General features: G+C 41.2%; 1 protein-coding gene across 1 annotated transcript; it reads left to right on the forward strand.

The window, feature by feature from the left end:
- On the forward strand, positions 1–24,020 carry CHD1L (chromodomain helicase DNA binding protein 1 like). The gene is made up of 23 exons (XM_035541070.1): positions 1–129; positions 869–981; positions 1,769–1,875; positions 3,134–3,248; positions 4,720–4,751; positions 6,846–6,927; positions 8,433–8,595; positions 8,924–9,079; positions 10,196–10,288; positions 10,772–10,868; positions 12,319–12,392; positions 13,460–13,570; positions 15,027–15,141; positions 15,573–15,726; positions 16,819–16,984; positions 18,270–18,415; positions 18,778–18,941; positions 19,262–19,470; positions 20,065–20,163; positions 20,916–20,986; positions 21,244–21,358; positions 21,605–21,713; positions 22,385–24,020. The coding sequence occupies exons 1-23, from the start codon at positions 33–35 to the stop codon at positions 22,461–22,463; spliced, it is 2,667 nt and encodes an 888-aa protein (XP_035396963.1). The 5' UTR covers positions 1–32; the 3' UTR covers positions 22,464–24,020.
- The last annotated feature ends 1,574 nt before the right edge of the window (positions 24,021–25,594 follow it).

A 25,594-nucleotide genomic window follows, 5' to 3' on the forward strand; every position in this document is an offset into this window, starting at 1 on the left:
CCGGGGGCTCGCTCCGCCTGCGGGGTGCCGCCATGTCGAGGTTCTGCCTGGCGCTTCGCCGCCCTGACGGGGAGCGGGCGGCAGGGCCTGGCGTGGAGGAGGAGGAGGTTTATCGGTGGGGTCTCACAGGTTAGTGCGGGGGGCTCGGTGCCGGCATTCGTCTGCCGGTTGGGTTTTCTGTTCCCTGAGGGCTTGTGAGTTATTCCTGCCCCTGTGCACTCACCCTACTCTTACATTACCCCCGGGGTAAAGCTGTGGTGCAGCATCATTAATCTCAGTACTTAAGTCCAAGTATAAAAAGAGATCTTGAAGATTCCAATTTGACTTGTTTTGTGTTTGTTTTGATACACTGTGCCCAGGAATAAGGCTTGCTCTGCAATGGTGCTAGCTGCAGCCATCTACACGTGGGATCTGTCAAGCTGGAAAGCATCTTGTTGAAATGCGATTATTATACTATAGTAGTTTGTTACAAATATTTCCAAACTAGTAGCTTAAAGAGTGTTTTAAATATGCACTTGCATGTTTTAAAAAAGTGGCTGGAGCTGAAAGTGAAGCTATCCTTCATTCATGCAGAGTGGCAGCTTAATCATCAGATCACATTCCTTGTACAGGCCTTTGTAATGACTTTAGAGCATTTTGTATGCATACAAGTTCCTGAACATGGTTGAAATGAATGAATTTGCTGTGACACCAGTGTCTCTGCTACTCTGCAGGGTAAAACAGCTCCTGATGAAAATTTGTGTGTCTTTCCTATAAGGCAGTCGGTTGGCAGAAGGTCCGGCCTGTGCAGGACCTGTTTCTGGTGGCTTCAAGCTGTGACAGTGTATTGGATGGCTATGTAACTTTAACAAATTGCTTTTATTCCCAGGCATTAAGCTTCGTCCATATCAAATAGAAGGTGTAAACTGGCTGGTGCAGTGCTACAAGGTCCAGCATGGCTGTATCCTCGGTGATGAGATGGGTCTCGGGAAGACTTGTCAGGTATGTTGCCGCCTTCTTCTGAAAAATTAGGTCTGTCCAGCTTTTTAGCTCAGTGTTTCTGCGTGATGAAGAGAAGCACCTAATGATTGGTCAGTTAAGCAGCCACATCCTAAAGTCCTTACACAAAAGACAGAGCTCTTTCTTTTGTTCTGGAATCACTTAAAACCCCTATTAGGACCTGAGTAACATTCCAAAAAAAAAATCTTTGGGGAGGGTTGTAGAAAGATGAGTGATCGTTTTACACGGACATATGAATGCATAATTCATAGTGTGTGTGGAATTAACAGGTAATACACAGTCAGTATGGAGGCAATGATGTAGTTTTGATGCACCTGCAGCAAGATGATTTTTGAATTTCTCAACGTGTGGATTAAAGTTGAGTACAGACAAATTTTTCAGAGTATTTTTGTTTTTTTTTTCTTCTGCTTTTTTTAAATAAGTTTTTTAATGAGATTCAGTTTTGTCGGAGAGTGAATGTTTGTGCTTTGGTTCTGCTGATGGTGTTCAATGAGTCTTAAGTAACAAACTAGTAGTTTTAGAAAGTGATGTATAGTAGATCTTCTCTGTGGCTGTGGGAGAAAGGTCTTTGGAAAAAGGGTTCTAGATATCGAGGTCATGTTTTAGGCCCTAAGCTTTTATGGCATTGATGCTGGGTCTCGTTTGGTATTCTCTTAGCCCTGCTTTGTGCTAGAGACCCTGTAGGAATCGGCTACAAAGTTCAAGAAGGAGACAGTTTATGCACGTTCAGACATTTTAGCAAAAAAAAATCATTTCCCTTGCCTTCTAGACCATTTCTCTACTTCTTTACTTGACAAAAAAAGTAACGAACAAAGAGAGATTTCTGATACTGTGTCCTCTGTCTGTTCTGAGCAACTGGAAGGAAGAACTGGAGAGGTAAGTTTCAGCAGTTAACCCACTCATATTCTTGCATGAAAAGTTACAAAGACTCTTCAAATATGTTCAGTCTAAGAATTTCCTTCCTTTCAAAAGGAATAAAAGTTTTAAGGGAAGCTACCAAAACAATAAATCAATGCAAACACTGCTTGTATTTGATGCATTGACCTTATGGTGCTGTGATATACATTAATTCATCCATCTTAAAGCCTTGGATGACTTTCAGTACAAATGCCCCCACTAGCTGCTTGTTTTTTGTTTTCTAACCCAATCCCCCATGCTCAGCCTCTCTTAGACAAAATCTGCTGAAGACAGCCAGGATTCTGTATGATTAAAGGTAAGACCCATGCTGAATAGTGTGTTTCTTGGCATGCTCACACATACATCTAAAATATATTACATCTGTGCATGTAACCCATCTTCACTGAGGTACAGTGTCTGGGCTGATAGCACATTTGCTATGCCAAGAATCTGTATGTTTTAAGCTGGAGCCTTAACATTGCTTTTAAGAAGAGTTACTGAAAGTTAAAGATTAGAACAGATGCATTTCTGCATGGTTGTTGAGAAATGCTGTGTCAGAATCTGAACTCATTGAGGTTAAATTTTGAAGTGAGCTGGCTTGATTTGGGTAGACTTGCAGTTGGAATAGTTGGGGAAAAGCTTAATATGGTGTACATCAACAGTGAACAGCTATCCAGGAGGAACACTAGGCAGCTATTAGTGGTGGGATTAAGTGAGGAAGAATTTTACAGTCCCAACTCATCTTCCATAGAATTGTCTTTATCTTCTATTTCTCTATGAGGGATAGATTTTTTGAGGCCCTAGCTTGGAATTATTTGCTGCAGACATTTTTTACTTTTGTTTTAACTGCCTGTGGGTCAATTATTTGGTTCCAGCTGGAGAAACTGCGTTTGTTCACCTGCTTCTCACAAGTTTTTTCAGTTCAGAATAGCAGATGGACCATGAGACTGGTTTTCCATCGTCTGTGCTGAACTTTGAGACGTAGGAGAAAGCAGTTTATATGGCACTTCTCCAAACCAGAACCAGCAGCTGAGGTTCCAAGCTGAGATTCAAGTTAATCAGGAAGGGGTTAGATTCAAGAGCTGAGATCCAGCCAAGTATCACAGGAGGGTAAGGTGTTTGGACGGGAGGTTCTCATTATCTCTCTGCTATCCAAGTTTGACAATGGGGTCCAGGATCTTAAACGTGAAAGAATGATTGTCTCACTTTTTTTTTGCTATCTTTCTCTTGACAACAGGTTTGCTCCAGGTCTCTCCTTTGTGACATACATAGGCAACAAGGAGGAACGACCCAAGCTGCAGCAGAATCTGAAAGAGCAATCTCACTTCCATGCGCTCTTAACAACATATGAGGTACATGGTGTCTTTGTCACTTGAAAGGAGGGCTCAGGTTTTTCCTTGCCTTTTCCATTCTGTTGTACAGCTCAGCTCTTGTTCTCTGTACTCATCTCTGATCTTCCTCAGTGATTCTCTACTCTGTAACCCAGTTCCTCCACTTAGATAAGTTGCTGCAGTTTTCATGTCCCTAAGATAATCTAATTTAACCCCGGCTGTATCACAACTTGAGTAAAGAAAACAGAAACACCCTTAACTATTGCTATGTGGCAGCTGCATTGCCTTTCTTTGTTTCCTTACCGACCTTCAGTATTTAATAGAAACATACACGTGTGATATTTATTAAGATTCTATTAATCAGGCAACACAGGAACACTTTGAAAGAGCTTACCTATGTTCGTATCCTCTTCAGCGTGCCCTCCTCAGATAAAATTCTCATTCTTGGACTGTAAAATGATGAGGTTTCTATTACAATTGACAGGACTTTGGGCTGAATCTGGTCAGGACTCTCTGGTGAAGGCCCTGTCCTGCTCTAGACTGACCCAGTAGGGTTGCTTCCTTGTTCGCTGCTTTAGACTCTGCATGGCCTGGTGCTCAGTTGTGTGAAGTGGGGTAAAAAGCTTAATTTTTCTCTGATGAATCAGTCCCACTCGGGTGTTACTTCATATCAGTACTTCAATTTTACTTTAACAATCTCTTCACAAACACACCAACCAATCTGAAATTAAATGAAAAAGCATCTTACAGATTCTTCTTCCCCTCTGATCTCCTTTTCCCTTTGCCTTCTCACTTTCCCTCTCCAAGTATTTTACCATTTTCTTCCTTTGGGAGCTGTGACCTGTGCTGATCTCTCTCAGCCTGCATCTGTTTTCACACTGCACAAGCAGGAGTGCAGTGATAAACCTTGTCCTGAATGTGATAGGTGGAGGTGCTTTTACTGAACCAAGCCTGACAAAGTGATCAACTGTATGGAGATATTCTCTTAGCTAGTGTTTTTCTCATCTCTGTTGTTCTAATGATAAAATTCTGTGCTTTTAAAAGATTTCTCTTAAGTGACACAATTTCTCTTCCTCTTTGAATCTGAAGTTGGGCAAACGACGTGAGCATTTAAGGATATTAGCAGGTCAGATTAATCCTCTGAAGCATGTTTTTGCTTAGAAGGATTGTAATGCTGAAGGTGTGTGGTGTTTCTTACAGAGTGAGAAGGATATGAACAAACTTTACAGACTTGAAGAATGTTTATGATGCCTGTAAATTTCCATTAATTCTCTGAGATTTTACTGCTGATGCTTTGCCAGAGAAGCATTAAAATGTAGGGTCACAACAGCTTGTGGTTACAATAGCTGTCGTTACTTTCCTTAGGTAGTAACTGACTTCAGTCCACTCTGCTGTATTTCGCCATAGTTTACAAGTAGACATAAAAGATGATCTGTTGTAACTGATGTGTTAACTTAAGCCATAAGTAATGATTCATTTCCTTTCGTTGCAGATTTGTCTGAAAGATGCAGCATTTCTCAAACTGTGAGTCTGGTTTTAATTTTTTTCAAATTTAATTCTGCAAGTCTGTCAGACATTTCTGAAGCGTATGTTTATTTGTGTGCAAGATCCTACGCTTGTACCACAAGATCCAAAGATGCTCTTTAGTTATGATTAGAGCTTTGGCTGTACCACGTTTCAGTGAAGGATCCTTAATGTCAGTTAAGATGTATCTGAACTTCTGCCAAGGACAATTCTCAAGCCAGTTAACTCAGAATAACATGATATATAGCAGCTTATAGCAGGATATTAAATATCAGTCCAGAAGATAGGCACTTAGAACAGAGGCGATCTTCAAAAGCTTCAGATTATAAAGGTATTAGATGAAAATATACTTAAATTGACCTGCATTATACCATGGTACTTGTGCTAATACCATATCCTGAAATTTATTGCCTCTTGCCACCAGTCAGAGCTGTGGAGGGCTTATGGAGCATTGTGCTTTCTAGCAAGACTCATTATACAGCTTAAATTCAGCCTGTAGGAAGTACTGTCATGGTCATGCAGGATTTTACAGACACATGAAATGGGGAGGAATCTTCATATTTTTTTAGTAACGGCACAAATGCCTTGTGATGGTGGTAAGTGCTGTGACAAATGCTGGGGGCAGTCAGATACCATCAATAGCTCAGGGTCTTTGTAGGAGCAGAAATCCAGCAGTCCCCACAACACAATTTTGGATCTCAGCAGTAGCCAGGCCCACGGGGGGCACCCTGTTGTTTTTCTGCAAAGCACCTGCCTTGGCCATTGCTGGAAACAGGAGGTTGTGTTGGGTGAACACATGAAGCCAGGCCATATGAAAGGTAGCCATGGGCATGGTGTCCTTATAGTTCCATGTCATGTCCTATGCTGCTGCATATAATTCTATTTATTATACATCGTAGCCCTAATGTGCAGTAGACAGGGAGAGCAAGGAACTAGCCCTAGTACCAGCTCCAGTGCAATTTACAGGTTCCAAGGCTAGCACATAATGTCAAAGCTGTGTCACTCAACAATTTTTCCCTTCTGTTATTCCTTCTGAAAAAGGTAGCTGCTAATAAGTTGTGCCTTGTCCTGTGTAGGTCTTGGAACGCATTGTAAAGGTGGTTCAAAGTTATACCCCATGATCACCGCTCCTTACAAGCAGTGTAACGATAAAAATAAGTGGAGCAAAAGCCCTACTGTAATGTAATGCACAGAGGGATCAGAATCTGCACCTGAATTTCTGCCATGTTTCACACTGCAGCGTCCCCTCTGCACTTCAGTTGCTGAGCCTGTAGGGACATTTGACTGTCCTAGCAGTGGAGATCCACTCTTAAATAGCAAAAAGAAGAATCAAGGGGAAAAAGAAGAGCTATGGGGAGAATATAGATCTATGTGACGCCAACCCTTGTATTCCATTGGGAAGAGAGGGGTGTGGGTAAGAAGAGCTGGAGGGTCATGCTTTCCCTCCCCTGCGTACCCGTCAGCCAGATCTGACTGTGTGGAAGTTATTCTGTGATGTGGAAGTTGTAACTCTAGTGATAAGCAGGAATGAGCTGAAAAGATCTGGAGCTTGTATCAAGCCCAGTGGATCTACTAGGTTGCCAGTGATTCTGCAGCCTGGACAGTGAGACTCTGCATGTGCCTGTATCAAGCCCAGATTAAACTGAAGTGCCTGGCTTGGGTGATTTGCAAAAGGTTTGTAATGCTTCTGCCATCACTAGCCCATCAGCATTGTTGCTTTCTTTTGCACAGGTGCAGAGGCCTAGTTTTATGTTTTTTTCCACATGATAAATCTTGAATGTTTGGTGCACTTGTAGCGTATGTCATTTTTCCCACAGAAATGGAGGGTGGAGAGAGAAACAACAAATTCAAATGAACTTACTCTAGTTATGATTTCAGAAAAACTCATCCAGGCTGCAGCTAAGAAGCTGTGTTGGCTCTTGAAAAGCTGTGAATTCCTTCCACCCTGCCACCCCTCTTGTGATTTTTGCATGTGGTTCATGGTGTGAGAGCATCTTGAGTTCAGCCAAGTAGAGGCACCACTTATTTCAGTCTTTTTGCACTGACAATGATTTGTCTGCACCTAACTGAAGATGCTGCTTTGTTTGTTCACAGTTTTAACTGGGCTGCCTTGGTTGTAGATGAAGCTCACAGACTGAAAAATCAGAGCTCTCTGCTTTACAAGACACTTTCTGAGGTAAAATAACTCATCCATCTTTTAGCATCTGAAGATTTTTCTCTTCACAATAGGATACATATTCTCCATTTGTTCCTCTGTGTATTTTATTAAGCTCTGGGCCACAACCATTTTCCATCAGAACTGGTGAAGAGATTCACATATTTAGTGGCAGATAGACAAGAGCCTATTGTGTTGGCCTTGCGTGGACATGGGCAGTATTTGGAGCTTGTCTCTTTTTATGGTTCGTGTCTGTGCTTGACAAGTTGGAGCAATTTGAGAGACCACAAAATGTAAAGAAACCACGTGTAGCACTGAACCACAGCTATGCTACTGAAGCAATAGAAGTCTGACTGACGTAGGATGGTATGAAGTGACAAAGAGCTATCTCCAACCTTGTCTAGTTGGTAGGACCCTGAGTCATGAACTGTTGACTTCCATTGTCTCACTTAATAGAGCCACCATGGTTTATTGAAATTAGTAGAATTGCTCTAACTTCCCTTGGGCTGTCCCAGGTAAGAAAGCATCCCTGCTTTCTCATGAATGAAATGAATGTCTGTGTGAAGGATTCTTGTCGTGGCAGTGAAGCATGGACGTTAGGTCTGGACTGGCGGCAGCAACCATGAAATACAATACCTTTATAAATATTTTTAAATTACATTCCTGAAAGTCTTATCTTCTGAATATAATTTCCAAGATGGCTGTATTTCAGGAGTTTTGGTTGTAGTTGAAAAGAAATAGAAGTAATTCACCTTAGCTCTCCTAATATATTACTAAATACATTAGTATTTATATTACTAATATAATATTAAATGTAATAAATATAATTGAACTATATTAAATATAATATATAATATATTACACGCATTATATAATATATATTATGTATTGTATAATAATATATAAGATATGTATTTACATATAATAAATATATAGTGTTATAAATATAATATAACTATATTAAATATAATAAATATAGTATAGCTAAATATAATATTACTAAACTTGAGAAAAGACTTGCATTTTTTCAAAGGCAACCGTATTCCCCAAGTACCTTTACACAGGTTACCGTAAGCAGCATGGATCAGATAATGGCACTGATTGTCAGAGTTTGTCAGAAAATACAAATGGGTGTGATTTTTTGCAGTTTCATTTCACTGACCTATTCTGGCAGCATTTTCTAGTCATCTCTAATTACTTAACACTGAGTATGCAGTATTTGACTGTAGGAAGCACGGATGTGGGAATTTTAATGATGTCGCTTTTGCACTTTGTTCTTGTTTTGCTATGCCATTTTCCTTGCATTGATGCTATCCTACTCAGTTTGGTGGAGCTGTTTGACTCTCACACCATACCATATGTTGGATGGGTTTGGCAGAAGTTTGCAGCATTCTACAGGCATTTATGTGCCACCTCTCATCTTGAGGTTAAGCGTAAAAGTGGTGTGGGTGGAGTTGTACATTAAGTAACTTTTCATTTTCAGATACCCTCTCCTAATCATTTTGTTTTGCTGTTCGTTCTTTCAGTTCTCAGTAGGCTTCAGCGTGCTACTCACAGGCACACCAATCCAGAACAGCCTCCAAGAACTGTACTCCTTACTCAGCCTTATTGAACCTGACATTTTTCCTAGGGAACAAGTGAAAGCATTTGTGGAGTATTACCAGGCAATTGAAAAGGAGAGTGAGACAGGTAATTAATAAGCAATGCTGTACTTGAATCAGAACCAGCCATTATCTTGACTGGGAGGCAGGCATGTTGTGTCCCCTTTATTTGCATTTTTTAATGCTAGTTTTAAAATGAAGGCACTAAAAGTAATGATTACTTATCTTAATGTAGCTCTTAAGTACTTCAGGTGTGCAGCTGTCTTTTGCTTCGTCTGTGAAATTGGGCTTGAACCATTTCATTAATACACGTAAGGTTCCTTTGTACATTTATTTTGGAAGTATAATTGCTGAAGGTGCTGCATAAATTACTTATGCTTAATTCAGTAATCTCTTTTTTCCCTGATTCTGAATAGCCAAAGAATTGCACAATCTTCTGCAGCCATTTTTGCTTCGAAGAGTCAAGTCTGAGGTGGCTGCAGAGCTTCCGAAAAAGGTCGAAGTGGTTCTATACCATGGCATGTCAGCTCTGCAGAGGAAGTATTACAAAGCTATTTTGATGAAAGATCTAGGTAAGTGAGGGTTTTGTACCCTGTCAGTTGATTTGGGGGCTGTTTGATTCATCACAAGTTAAAACCATGAAATAAGAGACATATGGATCTAGAGATGGTTTTTGGCAGGACTAGGGAGGGTCAGCTTCAGGATTCTGCTTTGGGTCAGCCTGTAACTAAAAATCTTATCTCCAGGTAATCCTGTTCCTGTCCCTTGTTTTTTGTGTTCAGACAAAAAGGTTATGTAGGACATTTTAGATCTGTGGATATCTACAAATTTTCCAGTAGTAACACAGATGCTGTATGGCATATTGAAAACTACTGGATGTAGATTTGAGTGTCTTAGGAAGCCACAGGATGATATAGATGCTGCAGCTACAGACCCTTACCATAACAGCTCCTCCTTGGTACTTGGTATACAAACTAGCTGTAACAAAGTAATCTGAGGTATGAGAGCTAAAGTATTTGCTTCTCTCTGAAATCCTTCTATTTCATCAATGCATACTACATCATATGGTTTGCCAGTGCCTTTGTGCTGTATGGAAAATATAACTGGTAGGATGGAGAGCCTTTGTTCTTCTAGGGCTAATGCCTGGTGCTTCAAGGAGCCACCATGCTTTGCATAAACATCACCATGCAAGCTCAGTCGTCTTCTTCTAAAGTCAGCCTATGTGCATGTCTCTTTGTTTTCCCCTCAAAAAATACATTCCCTATTAACTTCCTGGAAGTCTTTACTGTGCTGTATTACTTTTTTGTTGTTCTTGGAAAATTCAGATGAACTGCACCAAATTACTTTCACTATTTCTGATGATTTCTATATCTGTAATGTATGCTTAGAACAACATCACTGACACTTTCCAGGGAGTCCAGAAAGTTCCAGGGATTTTGACAAGGTGGAGTAGTTTTTATCAGGGTCTTATTTCTAAAGGCTTGCTCAAAAAAAAAATGTGAGGAAAATTTCATTTGGCTCATGAATGCAAGTATGTTAATCTTGAGATGGAAATCCAAATGCAAAAGTTATGCACAGTGTTACTTCAGTTCTGAAGCACTGCAGAGCAGTGTTCAGGTGTTCTCAGTCACACAATGGTGAAGGTGAGCTTTCCTGCTCTATTCTTTTTTCTGTGCTCTTTGTTCCAGATGCATTTGAAAGTGAAACAGGAAAGAAAGTAACACTTCAGAATGTCCTAAGTCAACTTCGGAAGTGTGTCGCCCACCCATATCTTTTCAATGGTAAGAAAACACTCTTCTCTCTTTTGAAATAGAAATTTTTCTCTCTCTTTTTTTTTTTTTCTGTGTGCGTACACATTGATTTTCTATAATTCCTTGGCAATGTAATGCTTAGAAGAAGGAAGTAGTAAACAACGTTGTACTTGGGTCAGAACCAGCTGTGAGTTTGTGACCAGTTCCAACATACGACAGCTCATCAGTGATGAGGAATAAAGTAGGGGCCTGTGAAGCCTCGGTTTTTTACTTTAGTTCTCCACTTGATTTCTTGTGTCCTCTCTCACCTAAACAATGAAATGATATTTAATTTTATCAAGTACTTCCTAAAGTAACAAGGGCATTCTTTATAGACAAAGACCGTTCACTTGTCAAACAAACATCCTGGGGGTCTGCTTGGCAGTAGTTGGCAGTGCAGACACTTAGAGCTTGACCACTGAGTTGATACTCATAGGGTATTAGGTCTACCTCTGAAACTCCATTCTGTTCCAGGTGTTGAGCCAGAGCCCTTTGTGATTGGAGACCATATTGTTGAAGCCAGTGGCAAGCTGTGTTTGTTGGATAAACTTCTTTCCTTCTTGTATGCTGGGTATGTCATGCTGGGGTGAGGAAGATAAGGTGGGATTGACATAGGGAGAAAAGGTAAATGAAGAAGAACTGCTTTAGGTAACCATATATTGTGCAGACTATTCACCACATCACAAGCACTGCCCTATTTAATGCATGCTGCTGAGTACCACAAGGAAGTCATTTCTTTACAAGGAGCTGCATTACAGACTGTAGAGGAATCTCAAAGATTTTTGTATCTACCCTTTAAACATTTCTCAAAACATTTCACTGTCTCTCTCTCATGTTCTCATCTAATGCCAAATTTATCCTGGGAACCTGAGAGAATATACATCTGACGTGGTTTTCAGCATATCTGGTTTGATTGAGTTTCCTGAGAGTAGCTTCCAATGCATCGTCAGTTCAGTTTCTTTGCACTACCATGCCTCTATTAGCCCAGGAGGCAGAATGCATAGTGAGCATGAAAAGAAAATTTGTCTGGACTAAAATCCAAGAATAAGCTGAAATTTCAGCTTTGAGAACAGTATTCAGAACTTCTGATCTTTAGCTCTGGTGACTTCAGAACCTGGAACCCAAAGACATTGGGTATTTCCCTCCAGCTCTCAGATGGGAGACAAATCAAACCAAATCAAACCACAATTTGTGTTCTTGTGCAGTCTGTGAATTGGTGCCTCCTGCATGATACACAAATTCTACCTGCTCTCATATTTGGGTTGCAGTTCCCCTCTGACTACTTCCCAAAGCACAGAGCTTCAACAGACCTTAGGAAGTTCTGATGTGGTAGTGGAGGACTTCATCCTCCTGCTGTACAGTGTGCTGTGAGTGGATGTCTCTCTCCTTTGGCCACACAGACAGCCCTGTGTGACTTCTGGACTTGATAATGTCTGTGTTCTTTTTGACTGAAGCCTGATTTAAACAGAGCACTCTTAACACTGTCTGAGGCTCAGAGCTGGAAGAGAAGAAAATTGATTTCCCACTTAAATGCTGTCTGCAGTTGTGTATAATCTTTGAGGGTCGTTTGCTGTGCTGTCACAGAGATGCTGATACTATATTTTCCCAGCGTGTAAGGTAGTTTGTGGTATGTCATTTGAGAACAGTCTGTTGTGGCGGGTCATGTCATGAGGAGGAGCTCATGTTGAAGCTGAGGATCCTTTTAGACAGGGTTCTTTGGGCCCTCACCAGGGTGTATTCAGCCAGCAGCAGTGCTGTGCCAGGGCCTTGTTACCAGTCTGTGACTCCACACTCTACACATGGCAACTGATGATGGCAAGTGAGGCTGACTGGTTACGTCTGGATGTGGGGCTGAAAATGTGGTGAGGGAATTGGCAGTGACTCTGTGAGCCTTGGTGTGTAGTTGTGGCGAGCCCTTGCTGTGGAACAGTGGCTGATTAAGCTATTTTAACTGCTCTGCTGCTCTGTGAAATGCTGTCACAGTGTGTTGAGGCCCGTGATGTCCCACATTTTTCTTCCAGTGGCCATCGTGTCTTGCTGTTTTCTCAGATGACTCAACTGCTTGACATTCTGCAAGACTACATGGATTATAGAGGTATGGTCTGTGCACTTCGGCAGCAGAGGGCTTATCTGAATGATCTCTGCCATATACTGTTCCTCTGTTTGGGCTGATCTGCCTGGGGTGGAGAAGGGACTGTGATGGGTATTTATTGCTTCTTAGTAGATATTCTAAGTTGTATTCGCACCGTTGTTTTTGAGTTGGAAAGAGTTGAGTTTCTCTCTTTGCTGTGCTACCTGCCTGTAATGAACTTGCACTTCAGTGTTGTTCTTCAAAGTAGCTTCAGCTTTGGTTCCTTGATAAAATGGAGCTAACAGATGGCAGGGTATCAAAGTTTCATTACATACCTATCTTCAGTTATATACCTGAATCGTGAAGTATTTACACTAAAGGCAGTAACTCTCGGTCCAGTTTGTCCAGTACTGAACACAAATTGTGCCACATTCATACCAGGAAATAAGTTTTTGATTAAAACAGTTGTTGGCAGTGGGGCCCCAACACGCCTGCTTTGGCAAGGTTACCAAAGTGTTCTTGGGACGTTTTCTTTTGTTTCAATCCACATGGCTCCATGCCTACTTGGGATTTCCCATGAAAGAGCCTTTTGTTTGGTGTTTACGGTTTTGGACAACTAATAATGCAATAAAAAGCCAAGTCTAAGGCCATATCCCGTGCTGCTTGCTCACAGGAAAGCACACACTGAAGGCAGGAGGGAGTTTGTATAAGGAAGATCTGATGGTTGTTGGCCTGTATTGTGGGGCCAGCAGCCAGCACAGCATAGTCTGAAATGGGACTTTGTGATAATGTTCTTTTAGTTTGCCTTTCAATTTTCCCATCTAGTTTCCACACAGTAAATTAAATGCTAAGAATTTCTGCTTCAGATTGACTGTTGACAAAGAGTAATTTAGCTGAATCTGGAAGTTAGGGTTACTACTTCAGTTTATACAAGGTTTAACTGGAAAAGAACAAAGGGGTTGAAGCGGATAAAATTCAAATCAAGGCAGGAGGATTTGGCGTAAAAAGTCAGTGAGCCTATGCAGAATGAGGTAAGCAAGTGTGAGCATAGACAGAATTTCAGAAACATATTTTTTTGTTTGTTTGGATAGGCTACAGCTACGAGCGGCTGGACGGGTCTGTCAGGGGTGAAGAGAGACACCTTGCCATTAAGAACTTCGGTCAGCAGCCCATCTTTGTCTTCCTGCTGAGCACCAGAGCAGGTAAGGAAGGAAGAGACAACCCCTGTCTTGTTCCTGCACTCTTCTTTTGTTCTCTCTGGCAAGAATTCAGGGTGTTTTGAGTCCTGCAGACGCTGTTCATATGGGGGATTTTTGAGGGAGACTTGACACATCCTGAACTTGGGTTTCTCACCTAGGACATCTGGTTTCTGTGTTTTCCTTTCAACAGCTGATGCCAAGATACTTTTCGTGTTGCAGCCATTTGAGTTACTTTTTTATTCAAAGCCCTATGCCTGTCCCTGTGCCAGGTTAAGCTTAAGGAATCTCACCAGCATTTTATTTCTGCAAGCGCCAGACTTTAGGCAGGAATAGACTTCCTTTAGGTAAGCTGGTGGAATTGCTTCTTGGGTTTCCTGAACGTGGATGTGCACTCTAGCTGTCAGACAGGCTCAACTGAGAGCCTCTTACCATCCAGAGACTGCAGAGAACACCATGGGACTGCCATCTGTGCTTCTTCCCTTCTCAGTTCTTCCGGCAGATCTGGATCTTCTACGTCTACACAGTTTCAGACTTCCCTGTATCTATTCAGACAAGCACTCTCATCCAGAGAGAGGATCAACACTGCTTGATCTCAAAAGTCAAACTCAGTCTAGGTTAAGTTGCTTTTTACTGCACAGTGCTATGGGCAGGGCATCTTGTATCCAGCTGGAAACAGCTGTGCTAGCAGTATTTCCATCCTTGTTATGTTATGGGCAGAGATTTTCAGGTGCACAACTCTCTCCACTTGCAGGGATATTCTGATTATTGTGAATCGCTTGGCATGAGCAGGAAGGAATGTACTTCAGCAGGTTTCCCCTCCTTAGCTATAGTATGCTGTCAGATATTAAAAAGCAAACAAACAAACAAACAAAAATGTATCTTTTTCCTTTCATTCCATGAGATTCCAAACTCTAACCTCAGAAACTTTTTAAGTCATGTAAACACCTAGGCTCTGGTTATTGTGTAGTTGGGCATGGTGTTTTTCACTGTTTCAGCTGTCAGTTTTGCCAGTTGCCCCTATGCTGCAGCCAAGTCATGACTTGGGCAGTCTTTTGTAGCCTCAGTGAAGGCAGTCCTCGCTTCATTAGTCTTCCTGCCAGCTGAATAATGTCTGTGGTCATTAGTCTTAACAACCAATCCCCTTTGCATTGGTTCACTTGCATCCTCTCTTCTCCTCTTCTCCTCCTCCTCTCCTCCTCCTTTCTTCTTTTCCCCTTTACAATGCACAGTACAACTCTTTTCTGGGCTGTTGCAGAAAGCTGGAATCACAGGTAAGTATAGAAATACTATGTTTATCCATCTCTTTGGATCATTGTGAGACTCAGGCTTGGGGTTGAGAGATGGATCGAATTCGATGTAGTTGATCAGATCTGACAGAACCTTGCATAGCTTAAATTCTCCAGCTGCACCTTTATTTTCTGCTGGTGACATATTTTGTGATCTTCTTCTTTGTTCATAGGTGGAGTTGGCATGAACCTGACAGCAGCAGATACAGTTATTTTTACTGACAGTGATTTTAACCCACAAAATGACTTGCAAGCAATAGCAAGAGCTCACCGGATTGGGCAGCACAAGTGAGAAATGTTGCTACTTCTTGTTTGGTTGCTGAATCTCCTGGTCTTTCAGTAATTCTTTCCCTATCCATAAGCAACTGAGCGTTAAAGTACAATAGATTGAATGTCAAAGAAAGAGCAGAGAAGATATCTATGTCTTTGTTTTTTCTTGCAGTCTTGTCATTGTCATGTGTCTAGGGTGCGAGCTTTGTAGATTTGACATATTTGAGGGAATGTGGAGGATTTCCTGCACTGCTGCAGTGAGCATTGGTCTTGTGTCAAGAAGTAGTTGTTTCAGCGTTAAATTTCTTCTGACTGCCTTTGTTCATTTTGCTCTTGCCTTTTTGTTCCTACCGAAAGATTGGGTTAGGGGATAGTGTTCCATGCAAGGAAAGAGCTTAACAGCTTTAGTGCACCTCAAAAAAAAGAAAATAATAAGAATTTTCTTGAAGGCCTGTAAAAATTATCCGCTTGATTGGGCGAGATACAATTGAAGAAATAATCTACCGAAGAGCTGCTTCCAAGCTTCGGCTGACAAATGCCATTGTAGAAGGAGGCCAGTTTGCTCTGGGAGTACCCAAGCCTCAGGGAGCAGCAGAGTTACAGGTAAAATAGAACTATAACCCTCAGTTTGACTCCAGTAACGTCTGGAAATGCCAGAGTGTTTCTTGATTTTTGTATGATATGAACCTATTAAAACATTTATATTTTGGGGGAGATTTGTGTTGACATGGCAGATGTGTCCTAGAAACCAAATTTATATTCTAGGTCCAGACATGATTTGAAATTTGAAGACAGTTCTTAGAATTTTGAGGTGCATCCATTGTGTAAAAGGTGTGTGTTTTCTTAGAGAAGAGAGGAAGGCAGAACCTCTCTTGTACTACTTGTATATTTTTAATTATAACAGGTTTAAAGTGGAAGCTGACTCATTGTTTCTAGGAACGTATCCGTCTCTGTTGCTTTTCTCTCAAAAACAGAGCTGATGATAAGCACTTTGTCAGCTTTTGGTTGCTAGTCTGAAACTTGCTCGACCTTCTGTTGACCTCCTGGCAAATAAAATATCTCAGGAGTCAGGGCGTGATTTATATTTCTGACCTGAAAGCTGAGGTTTGGGCTGAGAACTTGGGCTGAAAACATCAAGCAAAGTGAAATTGGGGGGAATGTATTCCCCTGTATGCAGCTTAACCTAGAAAAGGTTTGGAATTAGTGTATCCTTTCCCCCTGCCACCCTCTACCCCTCCATCAACATGTATCTCAGCAATTACAGTTTCCACAGGAGAAGTGGAACTGAGCCAATAGGAAATTCCATGCTGATATTTTTCTCTCCATTAATTTTTGTAGGTTATAAACTTATTTTTTTCTTCCCCTCCCAAGAGCCAACAGGCCTGGACCTTTTGGCTGTGAGAAAAGCTGCTTGAATGCCGTCAGTATAATGCTGTTTTGTTATTTAGCCTGTGGAGAAAAATGACCTTTCGAGTCTGGATGAGAATGTTTGAGGGAGATATGCTATAGGGGCCTGTCTCATCAGGTGTTGGGAGAACTAAGCATGTTAAAGCAAAAGTATTTGGACAGGTAACACAAAGGATTAGATTTTTCCACTCTTACAACTTTTGTATTTATGTCTAAGAAGCTCAAGACTCTGGGATTGGCATGGAATTAGGATATTTTAATAATGAATTTCCCTTCTCTTTGTTAAAGCTGAGTGAAATCCTGAAATTTGGCTTGGATAAATTGCTGTCCTCTGAAGGGAGTACTGTTCAAGATGTGGAGCTAGAAAACATCCTTGGAGAGACAAAAGGAGGGAAGTGGATAATGGATGTTGTCCTGCCACGCGAGGAAGAGAATGAAGAGGAGGATACAGAAAGTAAGTTAAGAATCTAAATACCTATGTAATGAGTGACACTTGAGTGCTAGTAGAGAACACTTCCTAGGCTGGGGTTGCATTTTTGAGGTAAGAAGGAAAGAAGTGGACTTGTAATTAAAAAAGTGACTTGGATTTTTTTTGTGGCCTATCCATGGTCTTTATTTCTGAGCCTTTATTTGTCTTTTTCATGTTGTGTTCTTGTTTGCCTATCTGTAAGATAATGGTTACAATACTTTACCCGGTTTGGTGGCAGGGCGGGCTGAATTCCTTAACATGCTTCAATTATTTTGAGACCTCAGAAAAGGGAAAGTATTCAAATTACAGCTGCTGTTGTTCCCCCAGAGAGCCATTATAACAGAATTACAGTTTTAGAGACAAAACAGTAACTTAAGGGAAGACCATATAGCAGGTGTTTCATAGTTGTCTCTGTACAAAAGATTACTGGCCGTGAAAATCACAAGTTAAAATGACCTTAAAGAGTTCCAAAATATGAGATAAGACACGCAGAGCCATGGAGTCTAAACAACTAGAACAAACCTATTTTGTCTTTAGTACTCTACCTTCCAATCCGAATGTCACATAATTGTGATTACTTCTCCATAACCCCATATTACATGAGAATAAATTCTAAGGATACTTTCCCTCTTGTGTCATAATGAGACAGACTGACTTTGTTTTGAGTACACGGTAGCACAGATCTGTGACCAAAGCAGAAATAAGGGCCTGCAGGATAGGTATTGTCCATTCTGCAGCATGTGCCAGCAAAAAGCAATTCTTTGCTAAGAGTTAGCTAAGAGTGGTATTTTCTGTTGGTACTTAAAGAAGAGCAGTGGTACCACACTGTGTAATAGTTACTGGGAAAACAGCTCACCCAATGAGTAGTAAGTAACTCTGGATTGGCAGTTCTGTGCTTTTATTTTGTTTGCAAACTCTAAAGAAAAAGTTTGCAGTCCATTTACATGAGCTGCAAAGCTAAACAGATTCACTGCTGGTAGAGGTGGAATGACCAAAGAGAACAGTGATGGAGCAATGACTTTAAACAGTTAATTGGCTGAAATAGGAAAAAATGAGTTAACTGGAAAGCTTTTGTCTGAGGAAGCGAGTCTTGATTCAACGTGATGCTGACACTGACTATACAAAAAAAAGTAATGATGACAGTAAATGTCTTTTTCCGCTGAGGGTAGAATAGTGTCACAGAGAAGCCTGTTTTCTTTTGATTTCACTATATGTATTCAGATGTTAGTGGCTTTCAGTTCCTTTTTACATTTTTTCATTATTTTTAAAGATCACATGTATGTATATGAAGGCAAAGATTATTCAAAAGAACCCAGCAGAGAAGACAAAAAAGCGTTCGATCAGCTTTTGGATCTTCAGAAAGCCTTGACCGAAGAGACCACTATGGAGGGGAGAGCTCTCCGGAACAAAACAAACGTAAGGCAAAAGACATGATGAGGCATATGATGCTCCTGATTGTGGAAAATGAGGCTGGCGGTTTCAACTCCTTATCTACAGCTTGCAGAAAACGTGTTAAAAGATTTGGATTCCAGTGTAGTAAAGTTCTTGAATCGGAAGGTTGGGCGATTCATCGATTAGGAAGACACATACAAAATATAAGGTGCAGGGCACTAATATAAATTTAGGCCACAAAACCATATATTTATGTGACTGCTGGGATTTGATGGTTAAGACCTGTGGGCAGGTGGACAAGTGGGAAAGGAGTGTGTAGCCTAAGGTGGGTACCAGACATGAGTTTGAGATGAGCATTTTGTTTCTGTGATACTTCCTTTCTCCAGGCCCTTCTGTCAGGCCTCCGGGAACAGTCGACCAGGAGGAAACACTTGTTGAGCACGGAGGAGCTGGAGGCTAGGAGGAAGAAGCGCCAAGAAGCAGCAGCAAAGAGAGCAAGGCTTATGGAGGAGAGGAGGAAGGCAAAAGCAGAGGCAGAACACATGAAAAAGTATGGCTTGCACTACATCAGCTACTTTTAAACTGGTGTCTATGCTCTGGAAAAGTGTATCTGATTGACCAAAACAAAATCACGCTCTGCATCCACTCTGGCAGGTGGGGCTGAGAATAAGGGAAGGAGATGATGACAAAATGGACGCAGACCACCCTCATGAGAGGGTAATCTTGGTTCCTGTCTAAAATAGAGGAGGGCAGCAGAGGGAATACTAGTTGGTGTCTCCTGTGTTTTGCTGCAATCTTTTAAAACAAGGTGTTGGCCACCTGCCTTTGATTTTTTTTCACTGAACATCGTCTTCTCTTGTTTTGTTTTAGGATGGCCTGGTGGGAGTCAAATCATTACACGTCTTCCTGTCTCCCTTCGGAGGAAAGTGATTCTGAAGAAGAGTCTGAAGAAGGAGAGTCTGCGCTGAATGTAGATTTAGATTACAAAGATGTGGACCTAAACTGTATCAAATATGTCATGGGAGATGTCACCCACCCCAAAGCAGAAGAGGAGGATGCCATCATTGTCCACTGCCTAGGTGGGGCTTATGACAATAGAAATGCACAGGACCTCTGTTAATACTAACGCTGAGGAAAAAATCAGGTTAGAGTTCCTCCTGAATCAGTATCGGAGCTGCTCTCTGACCAGGGCTATAGCAGAACAAGATAAGCTGCTTTGGCTTCTGTTAAAATTAGCACAAAAACTCATGTTTAAAGTGGAAATGCCAAGTGAAAATAAAAGCCCACAAATGACAAACATCTCTTTGTGGGAAGCCCAAGGCACCAGTCTGGGGACGTATCCAGGGAGAGCATGCATCTGTTATGAGGGTACTGACTGTATGCCCGCTACCATGATCATTGCTTGGTTAAGCATCTGTAGCGGGCAGTAAGAAGGAATTACTCCTGCAGAGTTTTTCAGGGAACCGTGATAAGTTTGTTTTTCCTCAATGCTTAAGGTTTATTCTCTAGGATGGTCCTTTGTGCTCTATTCACGTGTGAATTCAGTTCACATGTGGTTCCCATACCTGTTTTTGATGGTCATTCATTGCATTTGGCCAGAGTAGGTCCCTTTCCTGCAAGGGTGGTCTTAGCTTCAGTTTCTAAAAGGAGCCTAACCTGTCATTGCATCCTAGATGACTCCGGCCGCTGGGGAAGAGGTGGTTTGTTTACAGCTCTGGAGACTCGTTCTGATCAGCCAAGAAAAGTATATGAGATGGCAGGAAAGATGAAAGGTAAGAGATTATCTTGGCCTAAGGTAATGTTTTACTTATGAGTTTAAATCCCACTGATGTTGCAAGAGTGAGGAGACTGAATACCTTGACAGTCATATTTTTTCCTCTTTTTCTAGATATTTACATCCCTATCTCTGAAAGTAGTAACACAGAGGGTGTTTTGACATGTCTTGGGAGCATGAGAACTCTGCATAGGAGTTGGTCATTCCGATCCATTCGGCAAATTATCAGAAAACCAGAATCACTAAACAACTTGTTCATTATCCAGAGGATGTTTTTCACAATATGAGGCAGAGCCCTATGTCTTCTGTCAAAATGCTTTTAAGTAGGATGAAAGCCATCTCAGTCAGTATCCAGTGGGGCCTTTTGTTCCGTCTGAACATTAATCTTCTCCTGAGCATGTATTAGCAGTTTTGAGCTACCTGCAGCTGGTGAAGAATGCACATCTTGCTGTAGGGGGATCTGTTGTTTTTTATAATTTCCTGGTAGATGCTTTATTCTTGTTCCAGTGTTTGTCTTTCCATTTGTGGTCTTTGAGTGGGGAGTGTGTCTGTGTGTGTTGGGGCAGGTAATATCTGTCTTGCTTCTGTGGGCACTTAAAGTGACTGACTGACTGCTGAAACCATCATGAGGAGATAAAGGAAAGAAGAGTAATACAGGACATGACAGTGAAATGTCTGCTGCGTTCACTTACCATTGACTTTTCAGGGCTGATTTTTTTTCTTGTTGTTCTGTTCTTGTTTTCTGGACAGACCTGCAGTTAGGAGGAACCTTGTTATTCCCCATTGATGATAAAAAATCCAGGAAAAAAGGACAAGACTTGGTGAGAATGAGAAGCTCGTTTCTGTGTTGCTCTGCCTGTGTTTTTGAAGCTGTGTGTAATGAACTTGTGTCTTTTTCTCAATAATAGTGGCACTGAATACTGAACATGGCTTAGTGGCAGTTAAACATTAGAGAAGATGAGAATTTTTTTAGTTTATGAAAGCTAATAATTAATAATGCAGCTTTCCAGCAGCTATCACTTTATCTTGTACAACTGCATATAGACTCCATTTCAGTTTTTCTGTGTTTTCCCCTTAGTTGGCCTTGATTGTAGCTCAGCACCGAGATCGATCCAACAACTTGTCTGGCATTAAGCTGTCTGCTCTGGAAAAGGGCCTGAAGAAGATTTATTTTGCAGCTAAGAAAAGGAATGGTAAGTGTTTGTGTGGTAGAATAGTGAATCCTCATTTACACGTGTGATTGCACCTAGAGAAGATGACCAATTTCCACCTCTCCTGTGTTACTTTTTCCTGAAGTGAAGTAAAAGTGAGATCTCCGTGTATTTGATGTATTCCAAAATATGCCTTCTATTCTTGTTGGGCAGCTTGAACTCTTTATCTAGACTGCTTTCTGTGAGTGTATCTTGTCCTAAAGAGTGTGCCCTCTCTTCACTCCTCAGCAACAGTACATCTTCCACGTATTGGGTATGCGACAAGAGGTTTCAACTGGTATGGTACCGAGCGCCTCATCCGGAAATATTTGGCAGCACGGGGTATCCCCACTCTCATGTATCCTTTTGGAGTGTGCTTTATTTGGTTCAAAATCTAATATTGGAATGACCCCCTAAATATCTTGGGGGGGCAAGGAATACGTGCCACAGTCCAGATAAAAACTTGTTTTATCTGACTTCGTTGTCATTCAGGTACTCATTACACAGTAAGGACTTACTGTCTTAGGTGATAGTGATTGATTAGTGTGATTCAGTATGTCTGACAGAACTTTCTGGAAACAGATGCTCATATTCTGTTGGCAGCCATCAACGTAACTCTATATGCCACATCTGTGGAAGAGATGACTGAAACTTCAGAATAACAGAAGTGACTCAAAGTAGAAAAACTAAGGATGTGGGGGGAAAAAAAAACATTACATGTTCCAAGCAAGTTATCACTTGCTTCCTTGGTGAAACATGGGAGCTGATGTGTGTTGGGACAAGCTCTCGTAACAAAATAGCTCACTCCTTTCACCTTCCAGCAAAGGAATCAGACAGTTACAAGGAGGTTCTGTTTTGTCACTTCTCTGGGAAGACATGCATTTCTATAGTGCCACTGTCAGCAATACTGTGAAATCGACAATCTGACAGAAAAACAATAGTATACAGGGCTTTCTGCCTTTTCGCTTGGTGAATCTCTTGGTGGACATGTCTGGCATTCCACAGCATTTCCTTGACGCTTTTTATTAGATACTACTTCCCTAGGAATAAAGGGTTTTCCTCTGCTTCACAACCATCTTCATCTTCAACAACAGTCTCAAAGCCATGACGAGGCAATAATTTTATTGAGAAACGTGCACAAAAAACGAGGATCTTTTTAACATTGTGTATGCATCCACTTCAGAAACATGGCTTATGCAGTCGTTACTTGTCTCTGTATCTCTCTTACTTTACTGGTCCTTATATACCACTTATATACTGTCAGTGGCTCTGGGGTGGAATCAGACTAGTTCAGAGAGTGTTTGGATGAGGATGTTGGCTCAATCCTAAATCTGTTTTGGAGATGGAAAATTAAATTTTCATCAGTGGTCAGTCGTTATCCCTTACATTAAAGTTCTTGCTATGACTTGGAATAATATCCCTTAATCACTTCTTTTCTCCCTTTCAGATTTCATACTATACCTTTGTTCAGTCAGCTTTTAATGATTTCCTGGAACAGTGTACATGCACACATAAATGTCTCAATGTAAAGAAGTTGTCTGTATTAACAACGCCACATGACACCTGCATAGTATAAACTGTTTATACCGTTCCAGTTCCCCAGAAGCCCGATTAATTTGCATTTGTTCAAACATAAAAATTTAGGCGTATAATGATGTGCTTACAGTCTAGCAGAATCTTGACCAGAATTCTTGTCAAAGGCATGCAAGGCTGCCAAAACTTGAGAAGGGTTTTATAAATGACACCCTTCTTCCTCCCACAACTACTTCTTCATTATGCAGTTCTTTGGCTGTTGCAGCTGTTGGGCAAAACCAGTTCCTTAACACAGCCCAAAAAGCTGTTTGAAAGGTTCCATGACCCTTTGATTCAATTTAAAGAAATCTTAATGCAAAGTTTTTGACATTGGCTTTATTCTATTGCAACAGAACTTTCCTGGGTTTTGTGTTGTTGGTACTATTGGCTTTAGCATATAGGGTACAACCAGGCAAGAGTAGCTCTCCTAGTGTTTTGACCAGAAGGAAAGAGAGAGACAGGGAGGTGCCAAACTTGATTCATCAGTAAGTTGAGCTTCCAAAAGGAAATAACCCCACAAGTGTTGGAAAGTATGTCTTTAAATAGCCAATTGCCAACACGCTTTTCATTTGCTGAATTTTCACTGCCTCTGTACCACTGTCTCGTTACTTTAATATTATCACGCCTGATTTTTGATACAGATCGTCATGCTGACTGGCATGCTCCACACTAGAAGCCTTTCTGAATTGGATAATCTCTCATTCCCTCTTAGCTCTACTAGAAAACCCCAACTGATTCATTATCTCCTTTAACCCTGCTGAAGCTTTTGTAAGCTAGTGCTGCGTTGCCCCTCTGTGGGTAGGACCTTTCAGTTTCTCAGAGGAGTAACCCCTGTGGATTTGGCAAAGGGCTTGCAGGATCGGAGTCTGACTGTGAAGACTTTCTGGGGTGAAAGGTGATGAGTAGCTGTACATTACCTTGTTTTCCTCCTTAGGTGAACTGGCACTCTTCCAGCTGGCCGGCTGGTGGCACTGTTAATCATCATCAGCAGCAGCAGCACATGTTGCTCTTCATCCTCTTTTCAGAGAGCAGGGCAGCGATCTCCAGCCTGGAAAAATATTACCTTTTTGCCAGAATTAAAGGATCAGTTATGCTTCTCTTTGTCAGCTTCACTGAACGCGTAACGTGTAATTTCAGTCTGAAGACTCAAGGCTCTGATCCTTCACCTGTTCTTTTCCTTTATATTTATTGCTCTTCTGTAAAAGGCTTAATTCCCAAGTGTCCTGGTGTGAGGACTTGTTTCTCAGCCACACACACACGTGTGGCCAAATCCCGGCCCATTTACAAATTCTCTGGCCACTATGCACTTGCAGTGGAGAAAATTCAGCTCATGGCTGAGGTCCCCAGAATATAATGAAGTTTCTTTGTAAGTGCTGAGTTTGCCACCACTTTTTTTTAGGTATTCCTATTTGAGGCCTTGGGCTTTCCTTTGTTTCTAGGAGCGGATAGAGCCCTGCCCCTGTCCTGTGTGCCCCACTGCCACATCAGACTAGAGTTGTAATGGACAGGGGGGATTGATTACTGGCCTGTTACTGTCCCTTACCCTCTAAGATAGGTCCACGGAGGGCTGCAAGTTTCCTGGCACATGAAGAGGAAAGGTCATGGTACACAGTAGACTCTAGCTCTCTAAGTTAGGGGCAAGTCAGGCAAAAGATGTTCTCTTTTTTTTTTGCTTCTACTCCTCTTTGCCTGTACAGATGAAATCTACCTTATTTTTTTCCCTTTTAAATTTACTTAGGTTATGCTTCTGGAGTGTTGTTTGTTTTTTTTTCATTTTTAAACAATATTCTTTAAGTCTACTGAATCCAAAGGAAAGTCTTGCCACTATCTGCCTTGAAGTAGATTTGAGATGTCAACTGAATCCTGAACTGATTTTTGCAGGATCTCCGCCAAGTGAAGTTTTCGTAGTGTTTGCTACCCTCCACCATTTCTCTTTATTTGGGCAGAAATCACATCTTTTGGATAATTAATTCCATAAAGGGCTCAGTAGCTTTTATGCAAGTTGCTATGCAAAATAATTGTATCATGCTGTTTCTTCAGCTGTGCAGTACTACACATTTTCCCTTTTTAAATAGCAACTACCCCAAAAGGGAAGGAAGGTGTTATAACTTAACTTACAACTTAAGAATGATCTTTTCATCTTACTCAGTAAGCAGTAAGAAGCTGCAGAAACAAATCAAGTTTTATGCACAGGTGTAGATCTGTGATTTTGTCACTGAATACCTCTCTCTGTCCTGGGGAAAGTGGAGTTTGGATTTTGGGAAAGGAAAAAGAAAGACTAGTTTCCAAGGTGACAGAAAATTGAGGCAGAAGCTGCTGTGGATACCTTAACAAAAGTATTGCATGTGTCTCCAAACAAGGCAGAATTTTGCTCACAAAAATGATTAGTAGAAAAGTAGTAGGATAAATAGTTGGACTTATTTAAAAATAAGTGAAACTGAAGGTTGTGAAAGAAAAAATGAAAGCAAACTTTGAGGAAAGATATGACTTAAGAGCATAACCTAATGCTTAAAGTTGTGTAAAAACTCCCACTGCTTTACAATAGATGCTTTTAGAAGAGAGTGTGGATGTTTATTAAGCTAATTTGATTGGATAGCTGGCTGGTCATGAACTGTGCACAGCAAATCAAAATGTAAGACAGAATGATTCAAAATACTAAGGGATTTG

This window comes from Cygnus atratus, chromosome 1 (assembly GCF_013377495.2).
Source record: "Cygnus atratus isolate AKBS03 ecotype Queensland, Australia chromosome 1, CAtr_DNAZoo_HiC_assembly, whole genome shotgun sequence".
NCBI lineage: Eukaryota > Metazoa > Chordata > Aves > Anseriformes > Anatidae > Cygnus > Cygnus atratus.